This window comes from Mustelus asterias, chromosome 19 (assembly GCF_964213995.1).
Source record: "Mustelus asterias chromosome 19, sMusAst1.hap1.1, whole genome shotgun sequence".
In the NCBI taxonomy this organism is placed as follows: Eukaryota; Metazoa; Chordata; class Chondrichthyes; order Carcharhiniformes; family Triakidae; genus Mustelus; species Mustelus asterias.
In genome coordinates, this window is record NC_135819.1 from 7,847,413 (window position 1) to 7,869,634 (window position 22,222).

At 45.0% G+C, this 22,222-nt stretch overlaps 1 protein-coding gene across 3 annotated transcripts in view; it reads right to left on the minus strand.

Moving 5' to 3' along the window:
- raver1 (ribonucleoprotein, PTB-binding 1) overlaps window positions 1-20,389 on the minus strand; it is a 39,702-nt gene extending 19,313 nt beyond the window's left edge. For all 3 annotated transcript variants that reach the window (XM_078234985.1, XM_078234984.1, XM_078234983.1), the window contains exons 1-5: window positions 20,037-20,389; window positions 9,692-9,758; window positions 5,605-6,074; window positions 2,786-2,977; window positions 2,304-2,433 (exon numbers count right to left, since the gene is read on the minus strand). In XM_078234985.1, coding sequence (XP_078091111.1) covers window positions 2,304-2,433; window positions 2,786-2,977; window positions 5,605-6,074; window positions 9,692-9,758; window positions 20,037-20,369 — 1,192 coding nt within the window. In that variant the 5' untranslated portion in view covers window positions 20,370-20,389. The remainder of the gene's footprint in view (window positions 1-2,303; window positions 2,434-2,785; window positions 2,978-5,604; window positions 6,075-9,691; window positions 9,759-20,036) is intronic.
- Window positions 20,390-22,222: the final 1,833 nt, after the last annotated feature.

Sequence of the window (22,222 nt, forward strand, 5' to 3'; positions counted from 1 at the left end):
CCCAGGCAGCATGGTGGGGGTTACAAGAAATGTGACATGAACCCAAGATCCCAGTTGAGGCCGTCCTCATGCGTGCGGAACTTGGCTATCAGTTTCTGCTTTTGGAAAGTAGGTGACAGAATCAGAAATTATTAAAACCTATTGATGGGTTGGTGGGTGTGTGTGTGTGTGTGTGTGTGTGTGTGTGTGTGTGTGTGTGGGGGGGTAGTACAGAATTGTTAGTATGAGGCCCTTCATTTTAGTTTTACTATAATAAGTAAATTAGGTTAAGGTAATCATAAAGTGCCTTATATATTTTATATATATATATATATGTATACATATATAAATGTGAGAATTCACAATGTGTCTGGAACAAAATATGCAACGGTATTATAAACTGCAAAGGTATTATAAACTGTACAACCACAAATTAACCCAAGTATTATAAGCTTAAACTGTATTTTCAATACATGTGTATTGTGTGCCTTGGCCAACTTTGTTCTGAATGTAGCATGATGGGAAACACAGTGATAGACAGACCGAATTCTTTTAACACAATGGAGCATAGAAAAGCTGCTTCTCTTATCTGTTTTTGGATGCGCGAAAACAAGTTGAATCATAGGCCAGCTATTTAAGGGAGTAAATTTGTTCATGGAGAGCGAGGCTGGAGCAGTCTCTCAAGCTGATAAAGGAGGCCCCAGTTCCAGTGAAAGAGTGACTCCTTTCACCAGTTAAAAATCACAATGTTAACTCTGGCCTTGGACGTTGGTAATGATGTGGGTTAGGTTTCCTAGGAAAAGGGGAAGGAACCGACATGGGCAATAATAATCTCCTCATCCTGCTGACAGTTGGAACGTTAGTGGCTAAGGTAATAATGTGTAATGCTGTGATTGGACCCTCCAGTCTGATTGACGAGACTGGGTGGGATATTGAAATGTTCAGAATAATATAATAATTTTCTCTTGCAATATTAGCTCAGAGAACAGTCAACCCTCACTGACTGTGTCTCTCTCCTGATGCATGCATTAGCAAATAAATTCCTTTTCATTCTTTAACTATATACTGTCTTTCGCAGTCTATGTATTGGTTGAGTGAGGGCACCCCAGGGAAACACCTCAGAAAATTCCTCTTACACCTATGTACACTCATTTATCAAGAAGGGTGAAGACACAAGACAGATCCCCTAGATGTCAAAGGAACGGAAAGACTTGATGTTCTGACATGGAGCACTTCCCACACAAGGCAGAAATCATGGACACGGAACCAGCAGCAACGCCAAACTCCCTCCCAAGTCACACAGCATCCTGACTTGGAAATATAGTCATTCCATGGTTAGAAACTCCCTCCTCCTTCTCAGCACTGGGCAGTATCTCACCATGGACTTCAATTCAAGGAGACCCACTGGCACCTCCTCAGTGGTAATTAGGGAGAGGCAGTGATGCAGACTGCTATTTCCTACATTAAATAAACTACCTCAGGCCCTACTTTCAACCACTTCCTGAGGCAGTGGTGAAGTGGTATTGTCACTGGGCTAGTGATCCAGAGACCATGGTAATGCTCCAGAGACCTTCATGATAGATGGCAAAACTTGAATTTAATTTAAAAATAAATCTGGAATGAAAAGTCCATTGTCGATTGTTGGAAAAACCCATCTGGTTCACTAGTGTCCTTCAGGGAAGGAAATCTGCCGTCCTTACCCGGTCTGGCCTACATGTGACTCCAGAGCCACAGCAATATGGTTGACTCTCAACTGCCCTCCAAGGGCAAATAGGGATGGGCAATAAATGCTGGCCAGCCAGTGACGCCCACATCCCATGAAGAATTTTTAAAAAGCATTGGTCAAAAGGGAAAGGCCAGGACCACAGCTAGACACTGTAACTGTGCACTAAATCAGCCATGACTATCGTGCTGGAAGATTAAGGATGAACTACTCCACTGCCCATGAAATACACAGGTGGAAAACATTAAAAAAGAGAAAGGCAAGGAATTGGGATGAACATTCTTCGATTACCAAATCTAAAAAGGTGAAGTCAGCTGGATCCTCCTCTCGACTGGATATTCCTACGGCACGGCAAGAGAGATGATTTTTATCATTGTAATTATAAATTTGATACATACTAAAACTTTGTTTACGCACGCACATCCGACTGTGCTCGTGATTCCCTGCTGTACTTTTGCCGAGGTGATCAGTTATCGTCGGAGTCAGCTACAGGCCGTTCAGCTCCAGTTTAACCTGGACCACTGCATCCTGCCATACTGAGTACCCGGAGGACACAGAGCGGCTCTGAATAAAGACATATCCATCGCAGACAGTGACTCACCCTGCTGTGCGCCCGTGCCTCCGTGAATAAACGGGTTTAGGAGAAGCTGCAACGTCGCTGGGTTATTGAGGCTGTTCAGAATCTGCATAGGATTGGGTTCGGGGAGAAGACCCTTCCCACGGTTCATTGCCTAGGACAAGAAACAAAACAGAGGAGAGTTTTACAACAGCCCATGGAATGGAGATCATACAGGAGTCATGGTAACTGCAGGACAGATGCTGACATAAAGTCCAATTCCACAGGCACTTGCTGCTCTCTGCTGTCATCTGAATGACTACGCCAGTGCAGTGATCAACAAGCTACTCAAACATGGGAGCATTGTGCTCAGTTCGTGTCTCCCTGCCCCACGATATTGTACTTTGCATTCCAGTCTACCATTGCTCAAAGCCAGTTAGATATTTCAGAGTCTTCCGAGGTTTAATACAAGAGGCCATCCAGTGCTGGAATTCTATATACTGACGCAGATTCAATTATAGACTCACCATTGCTTGAGCTGCTATGAGGGCTGGAAGCATGCTCCGCCCTGGGGGTCCCGGTGCACAGAACGAGACCCGAATGTGGTTCCCACCGACCCAGAGCCCGTCCATCTCCCTCTGCACTTGCTCAGCTTGTTCCGGAGCTTCATATTCCACAACGGCAAAGCCTCGAAACTGCCCATCGGGTCCCTGAGCCAGCTGCACCGGAGGGGGGCGGGAATACAGATGATGCAGGAAGCAACGGATGGGGAATGGGTGAAGAGAAAAAGAAAAGCAAATAAGTAACAGGCAACCAAGTGGGCTGTGAAAAATATTCTTTCCCGAAAGCAGCAGGTCTTGCATGCTTCATTTCACAGTCCTGTCTACCACATTGCGTAGAGCAGTGTACGGAGTCTGACCCTGGGACCACGAGGAAAGGGGTGTATGAAGTTCATAATGTTTTACAATGAATATTATTCTTGACCGGGGGAAACAAACATCTGGTTTTAAATACTGCACAACTGCCAACTCAGGAACGAGGCAATTTGCCACTTCATCTCTGATACTGTAAAATGTTACAGCGCCGACCAGCAGCTCTCAGTGACTTCATTAACAACAAGCCCGAGAATGGACATCCTGTGGAGAGATTCAACCCCACTGGAGTCTCTCCTTAAACCTCTCCCAAACAGCCGCTCTCTGTCCCAGCTTTCCAGACTATCTGCTGTCGGAATGGGAGGTGTTTCCTCCATGACAAAGATGCTGCGTGAATTCCAGCCTGACTGTGGAGATCTCAGATGTTTGGGATCATTGAGAATAATGTGAACAGTTAACCGAGTCCCATCTGTCCCACCATGTCACACATTCCCGGTTGAGGAAAGAGGTTAAAATGAAGCATTCATTGGGCAGTCTGTAAACAATAAAGAACAAAAAGCACCAACGTACAGCTAGAATTAATCCAATTCTTCTGGCGGGAAGCGGGATGTCTGGCAATGCAGTGAAGATTATTTTTTAAAATTTATCCTATCCCGCCACACAAAACAGCAGAGATCAACAGAAAAATGCTGGAAAATCTCAGCAGGTCTGACAGCATCTGTGGAGAGAGAATGGAGCCAATGTTGAGTCTGGATGACCCTTCTAGACTCGATACGTTAGCTCTATTCTCTCTCCACAGATGCTGTCAAACCTGCTGAGATTTTCCAGCATTTCCAGTCTTTGTTTCAGATTCCAGCATCCGCAGTGATGTGTGTTTATTACAGCAGAGATCAAATCAGTCTTAATAATCAAACTGTCCAGCAACTCAACATTTCGCAAGAGTTAAAACTCGAAATAAGTGCTGCAAAACCCTCAGCTGACAAGGCGCTGGGCAACAATAAACAAAATCAGTTCTGGAGAAGTCACCCAGACTCAAAATGTTTACACTGTTTCTGGCTTACTTCAACTGCCTTTTGGTGTGTTTGTACGTGCTCCCTCCACAATTTCTGCCAGACTTAGAATTAGAAACCCTACAGCGCAGAAAGAGGCCCTTCGGCCCATTGAGTCAGCACCAACTCTCCGACAGAGCATCCCACCCAAGCCCTATCCCCATAACCCCATGTATTTACCTCGCTAATCTCCCCAACCTGCACATGTTGGGATACAAACTAATCCACCGAGCCTGCTCCGTCTTTCCAGAATTTTCTATTTGTGCGTCAGATTTCCAGCATATAAATAAAGTATTATTCCACAAGCACAGGCGAATCAGTATTTGATGTAACATGCAGGAAGAAGTTAGCAGAAGCCTACACAATCTCATTGTGTTATACTGTATCCAGATGGTGTGGGGCCAGTGGCGTGGATAAAGGTACTGGCTGATATTGGATGAGTTGAACAGGCTCCCTTTACAATTGTTCACTATTATTTATCCTATTTCCTTTGCTGCATCTACAGAGGAACCCCTCTGAGATAGAATAAATCTCCAGTGATTTACAATTCTCAACTTATTATCGGGTCAGCTTCCACACCCACCTTCATCTTCCCAAGGCACCATTTGTAAACTAAGCTACGGTGTATGTTGGAAAGGAAAGCTACAATAGAAACACAATGGCAAGGCTGGAGAATCCGAATGCCACATCTTCCAATACATGTTCAAAAATGTTAACATGTGCAGACAATTAATAGCAGTGAGTAAAGTCATTGGCAGCACACCTGGTTTGGCACGAACACTAAAAGGAATTACAAAGGGCCCAAAGTGTACAAAGCAGCAGCTCAAATGTCCCAGATGGAGCGTGAGTGCGAGATGATTGGCAAGGGCAGATGTACACACAGCAAAAGTTTCTGGTCCAGACTAAGACAGGAACAACACTAAAGTGTAAGCCTATCACCAACTCCCACAGCAGTGAAGATGCCACATTTATTACTGTAGCTGTGTGTTCTAGTTCAAGAAAAACTGAAACTTGCAATTAACAAACAAGCAACGAACGTAAAGGGGAAGCTGATCTTTCTCTTCACCCTATGGCCGATACACGATATTCCGCACCCTCTCCTTTCCTTCACCCCTATGAAGTCTATGAATGGTATGCTATGTCTGTATCATGAGCAAGAAACAATACTTTTCACTGTATCCCACCCCTAGTAACCTGCAGCATTTCCTCACAGTGCTCAACAAGTTGTTCAGGTCACATTCTCAGGTAACACGAGGTGGCTACAACTGACCTCTCGCAGTGTAAAGAGAACATAAGAGTAAACCTCTGTAAGACCCTTAACTCTTCACCCAGCGCTGACAATAAGGGACCCAGTGACTCAGATTTTAAATAAGTCTCTAGACCATTCTGGCCTCCATATTGCCCGCTTATCACCATTGTTCATACCTGGCAATAGGTTGGCTCATAGATGTTGCTGAAGGCCTGGCGGAAAGCCTGCAGGTCTTTGTAATCATGTGGAAGTTTGTCCACACACAGGCACTTGGAATGGATAAGATCAAGAGTCAGTTGGTTGACGTCAGTCCAGTGAACATACAGGGTTCGCGTCCCCAGCTGTTTCCCGAGCAGTTCCGATTTGGCACGGGCAGCAGAGTCCTTTTTCATGTATTCCACAAAACCGTACCCCTTTGAGTGTCCCGAAAGCTCACTGTACACAAGGAAACATCGTTCCAGGTTCCCAAAAGGTCGCACCAGCTCTTCAAACTGCTGCTGAGTAAAGGCAAGAGGCAGATTGGCAATGCAGAGCAGAGCATCAGTCGGCTGCAACTGGACTGAAATCTCTCGATCCCGGAGTGTCGACTGGTGAAACTTCTCGATGGCATCGTTCGCTTGATCCCTGTTCAATAAAGTGACAAAAGCTGGAAATAAACACAAAAAAGGAAAGTTAATGCAACTGATTCCTGAGTCCGCCCCTCCCTCAGTAATGCTGGAATACAGGTTGGTGGACAGTGAGAACAGGGGTTGTGGAAATGGGTGGACATTGAAAAACAACAGTCAAACCCACACCTGTCCAGCACTGTGGCTCTGAGAGTTAGTGGACAGGGATCGGTAACTGTCTTAGCTCTCCAGTGGCGCAGAGCTCGATCCCAGCACTCCAACTGCAGCAACAAAGCGGCACAAACAGTAACTTGCGTTTCATAAAGTAAAAAGTCCCCAAGCCACTTCCCAGGAATGCAAACAAATGAGCCAAAAAAAAAACATTGTTGTTAAAAAGAGGGAGGTTTTAAAGGAGTACCTTAAAGGAGGAGAGGTTTAGGGAGGAAACTCCAGAGTTAGGGCTCAGGCAGTGTGAAGGAAGATCATAAGAAAGAGTAGGCCATTTGGCCCATCGAGCCTGCCTTGCGCCCCCCCCCCCCTCTCATAACCCTCCACTCCCCATTCTATCAAAAATCTGTCCAAGGAAGAGGGGAGTGCATAACGGGCCAGAACTGAGGAATGCAGAAACCTCAGAGCTATAGGAGGTCACAGAGCGAGGGAAAGGGTTGCAGATTTATCTGTAATGAGCAAAGTTAGTTTAATGTTACCATTGTGCTTTGAACGGTTCAGCAAACATTCCCCACTCGGTTATCAAGCTTCTCATTTCACTAAATTTATCCTCATTCGAGGTGTGTAACAGGTATAATCGAATGACAGAGCCACTGCAAATGCTACCTATCCTGTTGTCTGATACGGTCCTTAAAGAAGTTGGTGGATCAGTCAGTTCTTTTGTTTGGAACAAGAAGCCGCCTCATTTAAAACTAGCCAAGCTGCAGCTGCCTGGTTCTAGAGAAGGGTTCGGGATGTCAAACATTAAGATGCACCAGTTAGCTTCACACCTTAGATTTATACGTGAATGGGTTAAGGGAGACCCTTCCTGCACATGGCTTGATGTTGAAGCTGACCAGTCCTTGTAGTCACTTTTATTTCTTAGGGATGCCCAGGTGCTGTTAGATAAATGAGACAATCCGATTGTTATAAACACTCGACAGGCCTGGATGATGGTCTGAGAGTTGGAGGGAATCTAATTCAACTTCCGTTCTCTCTCCCGTTCAGGGTGATCCAGATTTCCTGCCAGGTCTTAGAGAGCACGGTTTCGATATCCAGAGGGATAGAGGTCTCTGTCGACTAGGCGGTGTTTAACGGCGCTACCCAGTTATGTTTTGACCAGCTATGTAACAGTTTGATACTCTGAATAATTCCTTTTTTAGATACTTGCAGCTTATGGACTTTATCCATCTTAACATCAAAAAGAGTTGTCTCAAGATTTCCCCAGTGAAACAAATCCTGCTATCTGGCGATCCCAGACATTTAATCACATTTTACAACTCTCTATGTTCCAGATCTTGTGAAAATACATTCGACACACGGCGGTCTTGGGAGAGAGACCTCACGGTAAGTATTGACGAGGAGACAAGGGGTGATATCTGGGAACGTGCTAATAAAGTTTCAGCTTGTAAAAGAGCAAAAGAAACTCAGTTTAAAATATTGCACCGTCTGCATATTACTCCAAGCTTGTGGCACAGGTTTGACCCCACCATATCCTCAGCGTCAGATGCGCAAGATAGACACGGGATTACCCTGCATTGTTTTTGGTCCTGTGTCAAGATTAGAGTCTACGGTTTAATGTTCTACAAGAGCGAGGGGATCTTTGATACGGCCTTAGAGTTTCATTCCCTGCCTCTGATACTGGGTCTCCCAGATTAGTGATGCCAACGGGAAAAGGCTGTACAACATCCTGACATTTGCAGCACAGAAACTATCCTACACTCATGGATTAGTGATCAGCCGCCTTCAATTTCGAATTGGCATTAAATCATTCTGGGATGTATAGCAATGGAACTCTTGTTTGCCGCGAACGTAAGGTGTGGGACCCTGATCTTAAAGTTCTGGTCTCCGCTTTGTCGAACGTATCCCTACAAGGCCTTCCATTAGTTCTGTAGCTCTCTCACCACTATCCTGAGAGCTGGGTTATGCAGCGCCGAGCCAATTGTGGCTGCATCTTGTTATCCCGATATTCCCCATCCTTCAATAATCCCTTTCTTTATTCGCAGAACGGAGGTGCTGGATACAATGCACAATCTGAACCGGCTGTATTGGTATTTTCTTTCTGTCTCTCCCTACATGTTCCAGTTTGGAAATGATCTTGCGGCACTGTATGAATCTTTGAGTTTGCTATATTATTAGCAAAAAAAGCTAATAAAAGATATTAAAATTAAAAAGAATCACTGCATGACAGGCAGAGCATTACAAACAATTCAATACTGAGCAAAGTCCAATTCTGTACCACCAAAGCTTACTGACATATTGACAAATGCAGAATTTCTCCACAAGTAGAAAGTATTGATACCTTAAATTCCACTCTACTTCCTGCATTTAATTGCAACAATTACAATTTTAACAAAAGATAAATGGACTAAACCAAATCCAAAGTCATTTCACTATTCATTAAAAGATTAGAAATCTCAGACTACAGTTCAGGCAAGACAGGCAACTGAAATGAGGATCTCAGCATGTACAGGAATCAAGAACAGCTTCTTCACTGCTGCCATCAGACGTTTGAATGGACCTACCTCGCATTGAGTTAATCTTTCTCTACACCCTAGCTATGACTGTAACATTATATTCTCCACTCTCTCCTTTCCTTCTCTATGTACAGTATGCTGTCTGTATAGCGTGCAAGAAACAATACTTTGCACCATATACTAATACATGTGACAATAATAAATCAAATTAAAAGCACATACTTGAAGCCTACCACTGTGGAGAGAACACGTTAGCTCCCTAATCCGGTGTGTTCCCAAACTGGTTCACTACCCCTTTAACTCTAACACAGCGTGTTCCCAAACTTGTTCAATATCCCTTTGGCCATTTCCTTCTTAGCTACAGACTGCAGCACCCTGGGACATGTGCAAACAATCTGGGCAAATGCAAGGTAAATTCCCCCCTACTTACAGGAAGTACATAGTTGTAGCTTACTACTTAGCTTGGAAAGGGTGCAAAATTGCAAAGAAGAGTGAATAATGGGGGTAGATTGCAGAGGTTTAACCACAACAGTCTGGAAGAGGAGGGTTTAGCTGAAACCTCTGAAAATTGACAAAATGTGGGAACAGAAGAAAAGATAATTCCACACAATGAAGCTAGAACCAAACAGGCGGAAATTACTGAAGAGGAAATGTAAAACAAAATATCAGGAGAAACCAAGAATGCGAATATTTCAAAATAATTGTCCTAGAAAACTAGAGGCGCAAAACTAGACCCCTTTTATTGAAGAATGAGGGGTTTACTATACCAGAGTGTTCAGCCTTTTCCCATCACATGTTGAAACAACATCCTGAAATAATCAACCAGGGATAATTCACACTGGAAACTGCACCTCATTATAATGCTGGAGATCAAAGCATGTATTCATTACTTATACACAAGTCAAGCAGTTTTAGCTGAGTCTTGCCTGAAAAGTAGGCAGCGTGGGACAGAACTGAGAGTAAGGGACACTCACCTGTTCCTTTGTACTTGTCCACAAAGCAGTATTTTAGATCATACTCGCTCAGCAGTTCATAAACTTCCTGCAAGACAAGGCAAATTGATTTTGATGAGGGATTTTAGTGGGATTAAAAGTTAAGATTGAACTTTCTAGGTTGAATAATTGCTGGTATATGATCTGTCCAGATTTAATGAGAATTCCATCTACTCCTTAAACCAAAAAGTAGCAAATGTACAAAAACAACTCGCATCAATCCACGTGCAAAAATGTGGAGGGCTCCTTCAGACAAAGAAACTACAACGTAGGTCGGCAGCCATTTGGCACCTTGGCCCTGTGCTAACTCTGACTGAAGCATTCCATCATCTTTCAATTGAATTCCCACTTAAAATGATACAATAGCCTGGAGCTCAATAGCTGATTATGGCAAAGCATCGCATGTTCCTGTAACCTTGAGATAACATTTATTATTAGTTCTTCCTCTGCTCATTTTGTGATCAGTTGAAGTCATTATTAATGATTCACCCATCAGTAGGAAGACAATCTTCCATTGCTCACCTACTCTCAAAACATGACTGGGTTAACCTAGTCTCGAGTGTTAAAATTGGTGACATAAAGCTCAGCCATGATAACGGTGGTTTTGTTACTGGATTAGTAATCCAGAGGTCTGGATTAACAAACTTCTACATTTTTTATCAGTTTTCTTGTCCGTTTTGTTCCTTCCCACAAACCCGGGCATTCAGATTGAGAGACATTTGTACAGGAGGCAAATGATCACCAGAACAAGCTCGCCATTCTGATGACAGGAATTGAATTCAGCGAACATTAACCAGGGATAATGGTGAACAATGAGTCTACCGGCTCGATGAAGAAATCCACCTGAATACTCATATTGTCGAGGGAAGCAAATCTGCTGTCCTTACCCATTCCGGCCGAGACGTGACTCCAGACCAACAGGGTTGTGGTGAACTCGAACTAGCCTCAAATGTTGAGCAAGTCCCTACACAGCTCACCGCCTTCTCAGGGGCAACTAGGGATGGGTAATAAATGTCAGCGATTCCACATGCCCGAAAGAACAGACCGCAAACAACAGAAGCAATCCAACAGCTCTTACCCACTTCTGCATCGTACCCGTAAATAAAACAGAGTCCCTGCCCTGATCAAAGGTTTCTGCATCCATATTTTAATAGTTCAGTGAATTAAACCAGTGAGTAAGAGAGCCACATAAAATAAGAATATCCTAGATTCATGGAAGCGTATATTGTAGCAGGAGGGAATCGGGTTTGTTGATGATGCCCTCGTGGTCAAATAGCCAATCACTGTACCTATAAAGAATGGCTAGCCCGATTTGATTCTGGTGATCATTCAGTTGCTGTACAAATGTGTCTCAATCTGAATCCCAGGGTTTACGCAAAGGAGGGAAACAGACAAGGAAACTGATAAAAATTTAGAAGTTTGTTAATCAAATGAGGTCGGTGCTGATGTGATTCCTTCTGGCACACACTCAGATTTCCCTCACTGTGATCAAATAGACACGGAGATGATTCCTTCTGGCACACACTCCGATTTCCCTCACTGTGATCAGATAGACACGGAGATGATTCCTTCTGGCACACACTCAGATTTCCCTCACTGTGATCAGATAGACACGGAGATGATTCCTTCTGGCACACACTCAGATTTCCCTCACTGTGATCAGATAGACACGGAGATGATTCCTTCTGGCACACACTCAGATTTCCCTCACTGTGATCAGATAGACACGGAGATGATTCCTTCTGGCACACACTCAGATTTCCCTCATCGTGGGAGTGTATCGGATCACTTCCAACAATCGCCCACTGAGGAAGAACATAATATTACACAGCTGCTCTGTCACCCAGAAAGAGCAAAGACATCGCTGCAGTAATTTGACCGCCTCTCACCTGGATAACAAGTTTGAGCAGAGATGTCACTGAAACATGTAAATGCAAGTTGTTCTACTTCATTTAAAACAAACAGAGAATCAGCCCCAAGTTCTTTACAAGCTCACAGGGACATACGAATGAGGAGCAGGCCATTCGACCCCGAGTCTGCGCTATCATTCCACAAGATCTTGATTTATTAGTCTGTGTTTGGAGTCCCACATTCCCATGGTAACCTTTGATTCCATTGCCTAACAAAAATATATCTGCTTCCATTTTAAAACCATCAGTGACCCCGCTTCCACTTCCCTCTGAGGCAGAAAGTTCCAAAGTCACACAGCTCAAAAAAAAAATCCTCATCTCTGTCCCACAAGAATGATTCCAAACTATAAAAATAGGGACCCCTAGTTCTGGACTCACCCACAAGAAGAAACATTCTTTCAACATCCACCTTGTAAATACTGTTCAGAATCTTATATACTGCAGTCAAGTCATCCCTCACTCTTCTAAACTTCAGTGGAAACAAGTCTAGCCTTCTCAACCTTTGCTAAGGCAACCTACACATTCCAGCTATCAATCTAATAAACACCCTCTGAACTGCCTCCAATTTATTTACATCTTTCCTTAAATAAGGAGGCCAGAACTGCACACGGTATTTGAGATGTGGTCGCACCAACGCCCTGTGAAACTAAGTAAGAAGGTCTCACAACACCAGGTTAAAGTCCAACAAGCTTATTTGGAATCACAAGCTTTCGGAGCACCGCTCCTTCATCAGGTTGCTCCATCACCTGATGAAGGAGCAGCGCTCCTAAAGCTCATGATTCCAAATAAACCTGTTGGGACTTGAACCCAGTGAAATGAGACTGTTTACTGTGCCCATCCCAGTCCAACGCCGGCATCTCCACATCCTGTATAACTAAAACATCACATCTTTACTTTTATGTTCAATTCCTCTCATTATAAAGGATAGCATTCCATTCCATGAGCCTTCTTGATTACTTGCTGCAGCGACACACTAAACATTATGCAGGAAAACACCTCACCCCCTCAGCATTCTGCAGCCCTTCTCCATTTCAATTACTCTGCTTATTCATCTTTCCTACCCACATGAATAACCTCACACTTTCCCATATGATTTCCCTGTCATAAAACCGTGTAGATTCTTCCCAATCGCATTGACCTTGTCTAAGTGACCAGCTAAGACCTCCTTAATGATCAATTCTTCCCCACAACAGACATCAAGCTAATTGGCCTATAGTTTCCTGTTTTCTGCCTCCCTCTCTTCTTGAATGGAGGGGTCATATTTGCTACTTTGCAGTCTGATAGAACCTTTCCAGAATCCCTCTCAAGACTCAAGAGTGAAGTCCATCAGGACCCAGAGACTTGAGGGCCCACAGCTCCATCAGTTTGCTCAATACCACTTCCCTAGTGTTAGTAATTTCACCAAGTTCCTCTCTACCTCCTGATTTACAGCTATTACTGGGATGTTTCTGCTATCCTCTACAGTGAAGACAGAAGCAGGATACCTGTCCATTTCATCCACCATTTCCTTGTTATCCACCATCAACTCCCGACTTTCGGAAGAACCAACACTCACTTTATTTACTCTTTTCCTGTTTAAATACCTGTAGAAACTTTTGCTATCAGTTTTTACATTCCGAGCTCTCTTCCTCTCGTGCTCTAATTTATTTCTCTTTTTTATCCATTTCTGTTCTTTATATGTTGACCAATCTGATCTGCCACTCGTCTTTGAAGACGAGAGTTGTGTGTTTTCCTCAAGTTTGATATTTTCCTGAACTTCCCTGCTTAACTGTAGGTGGTGGCTCCTCCTTTTCGGATTATTCTTCATAGTAGAAATATACTTATTCTGAAATATCCCTTTAAATGTCTGCCACTGCTTCCCTAGTGATCTATTCCCTAACCTAGAGTCTAGTACACTTCACCTAGCTCAGCTTTCACACTCACATCGTGGCCCTTATTAAAGTTTAAAAACTCATCTTAGGCCCACTCCTCCCCCTTTCAACCTGAATCACACTGTGGTTGCTGCTACCAAGGGGTTTCTTCACTGTCGGGTCATTAATTAATCTTCTAGAACACTAATTCTAAAAGAACCTGCATTCTGATTGGTTCCAGAACAGGCTTTTCTAAGAAAGAATCTTGAAAGCATTTGATGAATCCCTCATTGGACTATCAATGCTCATCTGATTTTTCCACTTTATAAGCAGGTTAAAGTCACCCATGATTATTGCTGTTCCTTTATCGCAAGCAACCAATATCTCTTGCAAATTTTGTCCTACATTGTGCTTCTTGTTCACTTCAATCCTGAGCAAATCCTGAGAATTTTCTTCAATTATTTTTTCAATTTTGTGGCAAGATGCGACTGTTTCAAGAATCACAGAACCCCTAACAGGTCAGAAAGAGGCCATTTGGCCCATCCTGTCTGTACCGATTCACTAGCAAAGGATCTTACCGAGGCCCTATCCCTGGAACACCACATACTTACCCCACTAATTCCTCTAACCTATACGTCTTGGGACACAAAGGGGAAATTCACCACGGCCAATCAACCTAACTTGCACACCTCTGGAATGTGGGAGGAAACCGGAGCACCCGGAGGAAACCCACACAGACACGGGAAAAACGTGCAAATGAATGATTGCATCAATCTAAATCTAGTTTACTCAGTCTATCTGGTTCAGTAGAAGTATTCAAATGGTATACAATTTCCAGCTTGTGGTGCATGCAAGGCAAAATGCTTTCAGTCATTAGTAACCAGATATTTATTTCCAACCCCCTTCATGTACCTCCCTTGGTGCTAACTCAGCTTCTACAGGCAGTGGCAGCTCTCTTGTAGCAGCACACAGCAAATGCATGAGTGAAGGGGAATATTACATCAAACAGGATCTTGCCTTACTTAGCCAACCTCCAGTACAGAGTTACTTGACAGTGAGCTTTCTGCTCCCTTGCACAGAGCCATTATCTCACTCCCTGCTTTGCTTGGGGTCAGGTGGAATCCCTACAGTACAGGAGGCGGCCGTTCAGCCTATTGAGCCTGCACCGACAACAATCCCACCCAGGTCCTATCCCCATAACACCACGTATTGACCCTGCTAATCCCCCTGGCACTGAGGGGCAATTTAGAATGGCCAATCAACTTAACCCACACATCTTTGGACTGGAGCTTCTATTCAATCAAAAAACATATTATGCTGAGGGGCAGCACGGTGGTTAGCACTACTGCCTCAGCACCTGAGATCCAGGTTCAATTTCAGCCTCGGGTGACTGAGGCGTCTGCACGTTCTCCCTGTGTCTGCAGGAGTTTCCTCCGGGTGCTCCAGTTTCCTCCCACAGTCCAAAGATGTGCCTGCTATATTATCCCTTCATGTCAGGGAGATTAGCAAGGTAAATACATGGGGTTACAGGGATGAGGCCTGGGTGGGATTGTTGTCCGTGTAGGCTTGGTGGGCCAAATTGTGAATTTTTCCTCTACACCCCCCTCATTGTTTTCTCCCCTTTAAGATATTGTGTTGTGTTTCACTGCAATACACTGCACGTCATGTTGAAATGTGTCAGTTGTACATCTTAAGTAAGCATCTTTTTCTGTCTAAACATTAACCAATATGCATCTCATTGTCCTTGCCCTGTTTATCAAGTACAGATGATATCAGCATGAGCTGGGGGTGGGGTTCTGCACTGGAGGGATTCTATGAAACCAAAGCATCCGGAAGAAACCCATGCCACCTTCTTCCGTCAGGAAAAAGATACAAAAGACATAAAAGTCTGAGGACACGTACCAACCGACTCAAGAATAGCTTCTTTCCTGCTGCCATCAGACTTTTGAATGGACCTACCTCACATTAAGTTGACCTTTCTCTACACCTTAGCTATGATTGTAACACTAGATTCTGCACTTTCTCCTTTCCTTCTCTCTGAACGGTATGCTTTGTATAGGGTGCAAGAAACAATACTTTTCACTGTATATGTGACAATAATAAATCAAATCAGGAACCTGAGCCCCTGGCGCAATGAGGCAGCAGTGCTAATCCCTGTGCTGCTTTTAATAACTTAATACAGTCCCATCTTAGGAGCCTTCTTTCTTTGTCTAACTGAAAACTACTCCAGAAAGTTTGTTCACCCTCCTCCTTTCCGTCTTCCTGGGGGACGGGTGCTGACGCGAGAAAGGAAGCTCATGCTGATATAATCTGTACTCGATAAACAGGGCAGGGCAAATGAGATACATATTGGTTAATGTTTAGCCAGAACAAGATACTTACTTAAGATGTACAACTGACACATTTCACCATGACGTGCAGTGTATTGCAGTGAAACACAACACGATATCTTAAAGAGGAGAAAACAATGAGGGGGGTGGAGAGGAAAAATTCACAACTGTAACTAAGGAAACAAGCAGTGATTGTTAAAGGAGAAAGGGTTCAGGGAAAAACTGCTAAATCTCCTGCCGCGACACTCAGGTGTTTCCTGCTTGCATGGTGATGGCTGCTCTTCTTTTTTGAATCAGACCAGGAAATGGTAAGAGCGTCCTGATATAACCCACAATAAACAGACCCTGTTCCGACAGAACATCCAGGTAGAATTATCACCTTTTAAACTTGCCCGAGGACCTTTCAAAGCAAAGCTCCTAAAATCGACGTAATTAGTTCTTTGTGCTTTCAATTCCAAAAGTCTAAAGTTCCAACATAGGTTTACTACATCGATACCTGGAATGAGCGGCTGTCGATGAGGAAAGCTTGGACAGACTGGGCTTGTTTCCACTGAAGTTTAGAAGTGAGGGGTGACTTGATTGAAGTAAGATCCTGTTCAATATCGACAGGTGGACGTGGGAAGGATGTTGCTTCTTAGAAGTCAGTCCAGAACAAGGACATACTGTTTTAAAATCAGGGGCCACTCTTTTAGGACAGAAATGAGGAGACTTTTTTCTCTCAGAGAGTTGTGCGAGTTTGGGACTCTGCCTCAGGTGGTGGTGGAAGCAGGGTCACTGAATATTTTTAAGGCAGAGGTAGACAGATTCTTGTTAGGCGAGAGAATCAAAGGTTATCGGGCAGGTGGGAATTAGAAACACAAACAGACCGGCCATGATCTTACTGAATGGTGGGGCAGGCTCGAGGGGGTGAATAGCCTACTTCTGCTCCTATTTGGTATGTTTGCATAACTGTCAAATCTATCATTTATGCTGATTCTCAGTCAAGTACTTGACATTAACACAATCATCCATTACAGTGAGGAGCAGCGAACAAATTTAAAAAGTTTATTTATTAGTCACAAGTAAGGCTTACATTAACATTGCAATGAAGTTACTGTGAAATTCCCCTAGTCGTCACACTTTGATGCCTATTCGGGTCAATGCACCCTAACCAGCACGTCTTTTAGAGCACCCGGAGGAAACCCACGCAGACACAGGGAGAATGTGCAAACTCCACACAGACAGTGACCCAATCCGGGAATCAAACCCGGGTCCATGGCGCTGTGAGGCAGCAGTGCTAACCACTGTCCCACCGTACAGAAGTTCAAAGGAAATGTTGGCGTTTTAATGGTGTTGGGGAAACAGATTCCACTGCAGTAAGAATTAATAAAAATCAGTGCATTCACATGAAACAAGTTTAGTTTATTAATTTCAATCAGAAAATCATCAGTCTTAACTCAGGAGCTCTGTAAAATCAGAAATATTTCTACAAGTTTTCTCATGCCTCATCATAGAAATCATAGAAACCCTACAGTGCAGAAGGAGGCCATTCGGCCCATCGAGTCTGCACCGACCACAATCCCACCCAGGCCCCACCCCCACATATTTACCCACTAATCTACACATCTCAGGACTCTAAGGGGCAATTTTTTTTTAACCTGGCCAATCAACCTAACCCGCACATCTTTGGACTGTGGGAGGAAACCGGAGCACCCGGAGGAAACCCATGCAGACACGAGGAGAATGTGCAAACTCCACACAGACAGTGACCCGAGCCGGGAATCGAACCCAGGACCCTGGAGCTGTGAAGCAGCAGTGCTAACCACTGTGCTACCGTGCCGCCCTAAACACACACACCTCATGAACACACACAATTACTATCAAATTTGAACTTTGCTTTTACACAGATGACATCCCATCCTGCCAGACTCTACACTATATCCAGTTAACTGTGTAGAAGCTTCCAACTCGTGTTTGTCTTTGCTCCAAACTTACTGAGTCCGCCAGTCACTTCTTCCAACTGTCATCACCCACTTGACAATATCCAGTGATGTCCAGACTGTCTGATAATTGATGTGACATTTACACAGTGGTTAGCACTGCTGCCTCACAGCATCACAGACCTGGGTTCGATTCCCGACTTGGGTCACTGTGAGGAGTTTGCACATTCTCCCCGTGCCTGTGTGGGTTTCCTCCGAGTGCTCCAGTTTCCTCCCACTCTCCAAAGACATGCGGATTAGGTGGATCGGCCACTGTAAATGCGCGGGATTACAGGGACGGGAACTGGGGGGGGGGGGGGGGGGGAGAGAGGTTTGGGGGGAGAAGGTTTGGGTGAAATGCTATTTCGGAGTCATTGCAGACTCAATGGGCTGAATGGCCTCCTGCACTGTAGAGATTCTACAGTTTAAGTGGAAAACCTGGATCATAGCATTAAAAACACCACACAAACGGTTTGCTGAGGTAATGCTGCCTGTACCCTTCTGGGATCTTAGTTTAAATCTACTCTGATCTGCTAACACCAAATTCATGAATAGCTGTAAATGGAAAGTAGTTTTAATGCTGGGGCACAGTTCACTGCACTCAGGAATTCTATACATTCTGTCTCAGTCAGTGGCAGTAAAGATTTCTAGTACTGTAGTAGCGGAGACTGGAACCTAAACTCATGCGAATGGGATGGGGAAGAGGGGTAATCCCAATGTTGAAAAATCTCACCTGGCCACACTGGACAATAAAACTGGGAACTAGAGACACTGACTTTCAAAGCACAAACAAAATGAACAGATAGCAACTGCGAAGGAAGATTAGTATCTGTTGTGAAGATAACAAATGGGCTAGAATTGCAAACTCAGCTAAAGTGTATTTGTGTTACACAAGATCCTAAAATAGACTTTGAAACAACACAAACGGCATTGCCGTTTATTTGCTTCTCCAAAGCACTTATACACACTGAAAAACATAGAACTTCCCGACAGAATAAAATACATCATTGTGCAGAGGGATGACAAGAGTGGAAGCTCCGAATTTAATGGTAAATATACACTGGCATCAAAAAAAACAGACAGCCAAAACTTCAATTGTGATTTCCATCTTGAAAGCATCGAGTCAAATTAGTCAAATGTGATTTGCCCTTAGTAAATCTGTGCTTGGCTTTCCCTAATTCATCCATATTAGTCCAAGTAACTGCTAATTTTGTTCGAGATTACTGTTGCTGGAAGCTTTGTCATCAGAGGTTAGGTTAATCAAGATCTTAGAAACATAGAAAATAAGGGCAGGAGGCGGCTATTCAGCTCGTCGAGCCTGCTCTGCCATTCATTACGATCATGGCTGATCATCCAACTTGATAGCCTGTTCCCCTTTCTCCCCATATCCTTTGATCCCCTCCACCCCAAGAACTACATCTAACTGCTTCTTGAAAACATGCAATGTTTTGACCTCAACTACTTTCTGTGGTTGCGAATTCCACTGGCTGTCCACTCTCGGGATGAAGAAATTTCTCCTCATCTCTGTCCGAAACAGTCTACCCTGTACCCTCTGATAAAATTCCGGATTTTAATTCTTACAATTTTCTTTTTTTTTAAAAAGAAAAACAGGGAATATGGGGTTTCCTCCCACAGTCCGAAAGGCTAGATGCACTGGCCATGCTAAATTCTCCCTCAATGTACTCGATCAAGCACTGGACTGTGGCGACTCAGGGATTTTCACAGTAACTTTATAGTTAATGCAAGCCTACTTGTGACACTAATAATTAAACTTTAAACTTAAACCCAGAACATAGGGACAGAAAGTAATTCAGTCTGTTCCACCAGTGAGATGGTAGTCATGATGTGGAGATGCCACCAGTGAGACACAGGGAATCAAGAAAACAATCGAGCAATCCCAAGCCAACAATTGATCGACCATCAATTGCTCTTTGAGGAAGAGAGTTCTAAATTTCTGCCATGCAAAATGCAGACAGTAAAATGCCCCCCAGACGGCGGGGTGGGGCGGAATACGCACTGAAATGCCCCCAGAAGTGGGGGGGGGGGGAGGGAGAAGAAACACGCACTGAAATGCCCCCAGAGGGGGGGGGGGCACACATTGCCAATCCGGGCAACAGCGACACTCCTGACTTTGATTGACAGCTGAGGCCGGGCAGTGTGCGCAGGCGCAGTGCCGGCCGCCGGCAGCAGGGCCTCGGGCCGCTTCACCCCCCCCTCCCACAGGCCGGGCTCCCCGTCCCCGGCTCGCTCCCCACCTCCACCCCCACTCCGCCCGCTACCTGGGTGATGATGTCTGACGGCAGGTTCCTGACGATGATTTTGCGCCGGTTGCGGAACTCGCGGCGGCTCCGCTCCAGCCGCTGCTCCTTCTCGGCGGCCTCCAGCTTGACCAGCGGCTCCTCGGGAGTCCGCCGGCGCGGCACTTCCTCCTCCTCGGCCTCCAGCCCGCCAGCATTCCCCCCGTCCGCCTCCAGCCCCCCGGCCAACCACTCCTCATCCTGCAGGAACTGCCCGCCGCTTCCCTCCTCTTCCTCCTCCCGCTGACCCTCCTCACTCTCGCCGTTCGCCCTCAGCTCACTCGCCGGCGGAGGGACGGAGACGGTGGCCGCCATCTTGAATTAGCAACAGGATCGCCCGCGCTGATTGGCCGCGCCACTTAAAGCGCCACGTGATCGGGCGCCGTGCCCACCCCGCAGCAAGGCGGAGCCCGATTGGTGCAGTCGCCCAAGCATCACTTCCGGTCGGGGCCAGTCTCGCGAGAGCTGCTGCTGGGGCTGCCCCACTGTTCATTCATTCATTCAGAGACTGGGGCTGGGGCAGGGAGGGTGATGTGGAGATGCCAGTGTTGGACTGGGATAAACACAGAAGTCCCACAACACCAGGTTAAAGTCTAACAGGTTTATTTGGCAGCAAATGCCACGAGCTTTCAGAGCGCTGCTCCTTCGTCAGGTGGAGTGGGAGATGTGCTCACAAACAGGGCATACAGAGACACAATATTTACAGAACAATGATTGGAATGCTAATCAATGCTAATACAGCTAATCAAGTCTTAAAGGTACAGACAATGTGAGTGGAAAGAGCGTTAAGCACAGGTTAAAGAGATGTGTATTGTCTCCAGGCAGGACAGTTAGTGAGATTTTGCAAGCCCAGGCAAGTCGTGGGGGTTACAGATAGTGTGACATGAACCCAAGATCCCAGTTGAGGCCGTCCTCGTGTGTGCAGAACTTGGCTATCAGCGACTGCGTTGTCGTGAAGGCCGCCTTGGAGAACGCTTACCCGAAGATCAGAGGCCGAATGCCCGTGACCGCTGCAGTGTTCCCCGACTGGAAGGGAACACGCCTGCCTAGTGATTGTCGAGTGGTGTTCATTCATCCGTTATCGTAGCGTCTGCATGGTCTCCCCAATGGACCATGCCTCGGGACATCCTTTCCTGCAGCGGTCACCCCCAGCGTGTTAGGATTAAGTCTTCTCAGAGTGAAGGGCAGAAAAGCCAGATCAGCCCCAAAATTGAACAATACTGGACACTGGTTACAGTACTTGGCTGCAATGTTGGAGTGGTTACATTATTTAGTTAAAATACTGGAGTGGTTATGGTATGTGGTTACATTACTTGGTCGTAAAGCACTTTGGGAAAATGTGAAGACATAAGAAGTGCTACAAACTACTGAACCTTTCTTGGCAGTTTCACATGTGGATAGTGAGCATACACCACCAACTACTCTTTGCGTAGCACGGTTGAGGTATTACAGAAAGGTTAGAATTGTGTCAACATTATGCAGTTTAGAGTTGCGAAGTGTGTTTAGTTAAATACATAGTAAAATGAGATGAAAATGTCATCATTAAGCAAATCAGACCACAAGCCTGTGCTCCTGCTCCCGGCTTACAAGCAAAAATCCATCGAAGAAAGTTGTGCAAAGTTAATCTGAGGAATCGGATGATCTCCTACGGGACTGCTTGGCCTCTGTTAGTGAGCAAAATGTCTGGCACAGACCTTGCTGTGAGAGCTGAAAGTGTTCAAGGAGAAGGCCCACTCTGCCCCCTTCTCAAGGGCAACTCGGGATGGGTAATAAAAGGCTGTCCGTGCCAGCAAAGCCTCCATCCCCAGAATGTTTCTCATGAAATGCATTTTCCACCAGGGCTCATTCACGAGTGACGGAGAGAAGATCCAGAGTGATTAACCTCCTTACTCGATATGTGTTGAGACCAATTATGCTCCTCAACTTTTCTGAGGTTAGTTAACCTCATGCAGATTGGAGATTAAACTCAAGACCTAGTGCTTCACTCAGTTCCACATTCATGACCTCAGCCCTGGGTGGTGTTAAAAAAGTTTTTGTTACACTCGTCACTGTCCTCGGGTCAGGAGACAATAAACAAAGAAAAGCAGACAGAATCTCAGAACTGTTACAGTTCAGGAGAACATCGGCTCTCCAAATGAGCATTTCACCGAGTGCTATTCCCCCGCCAT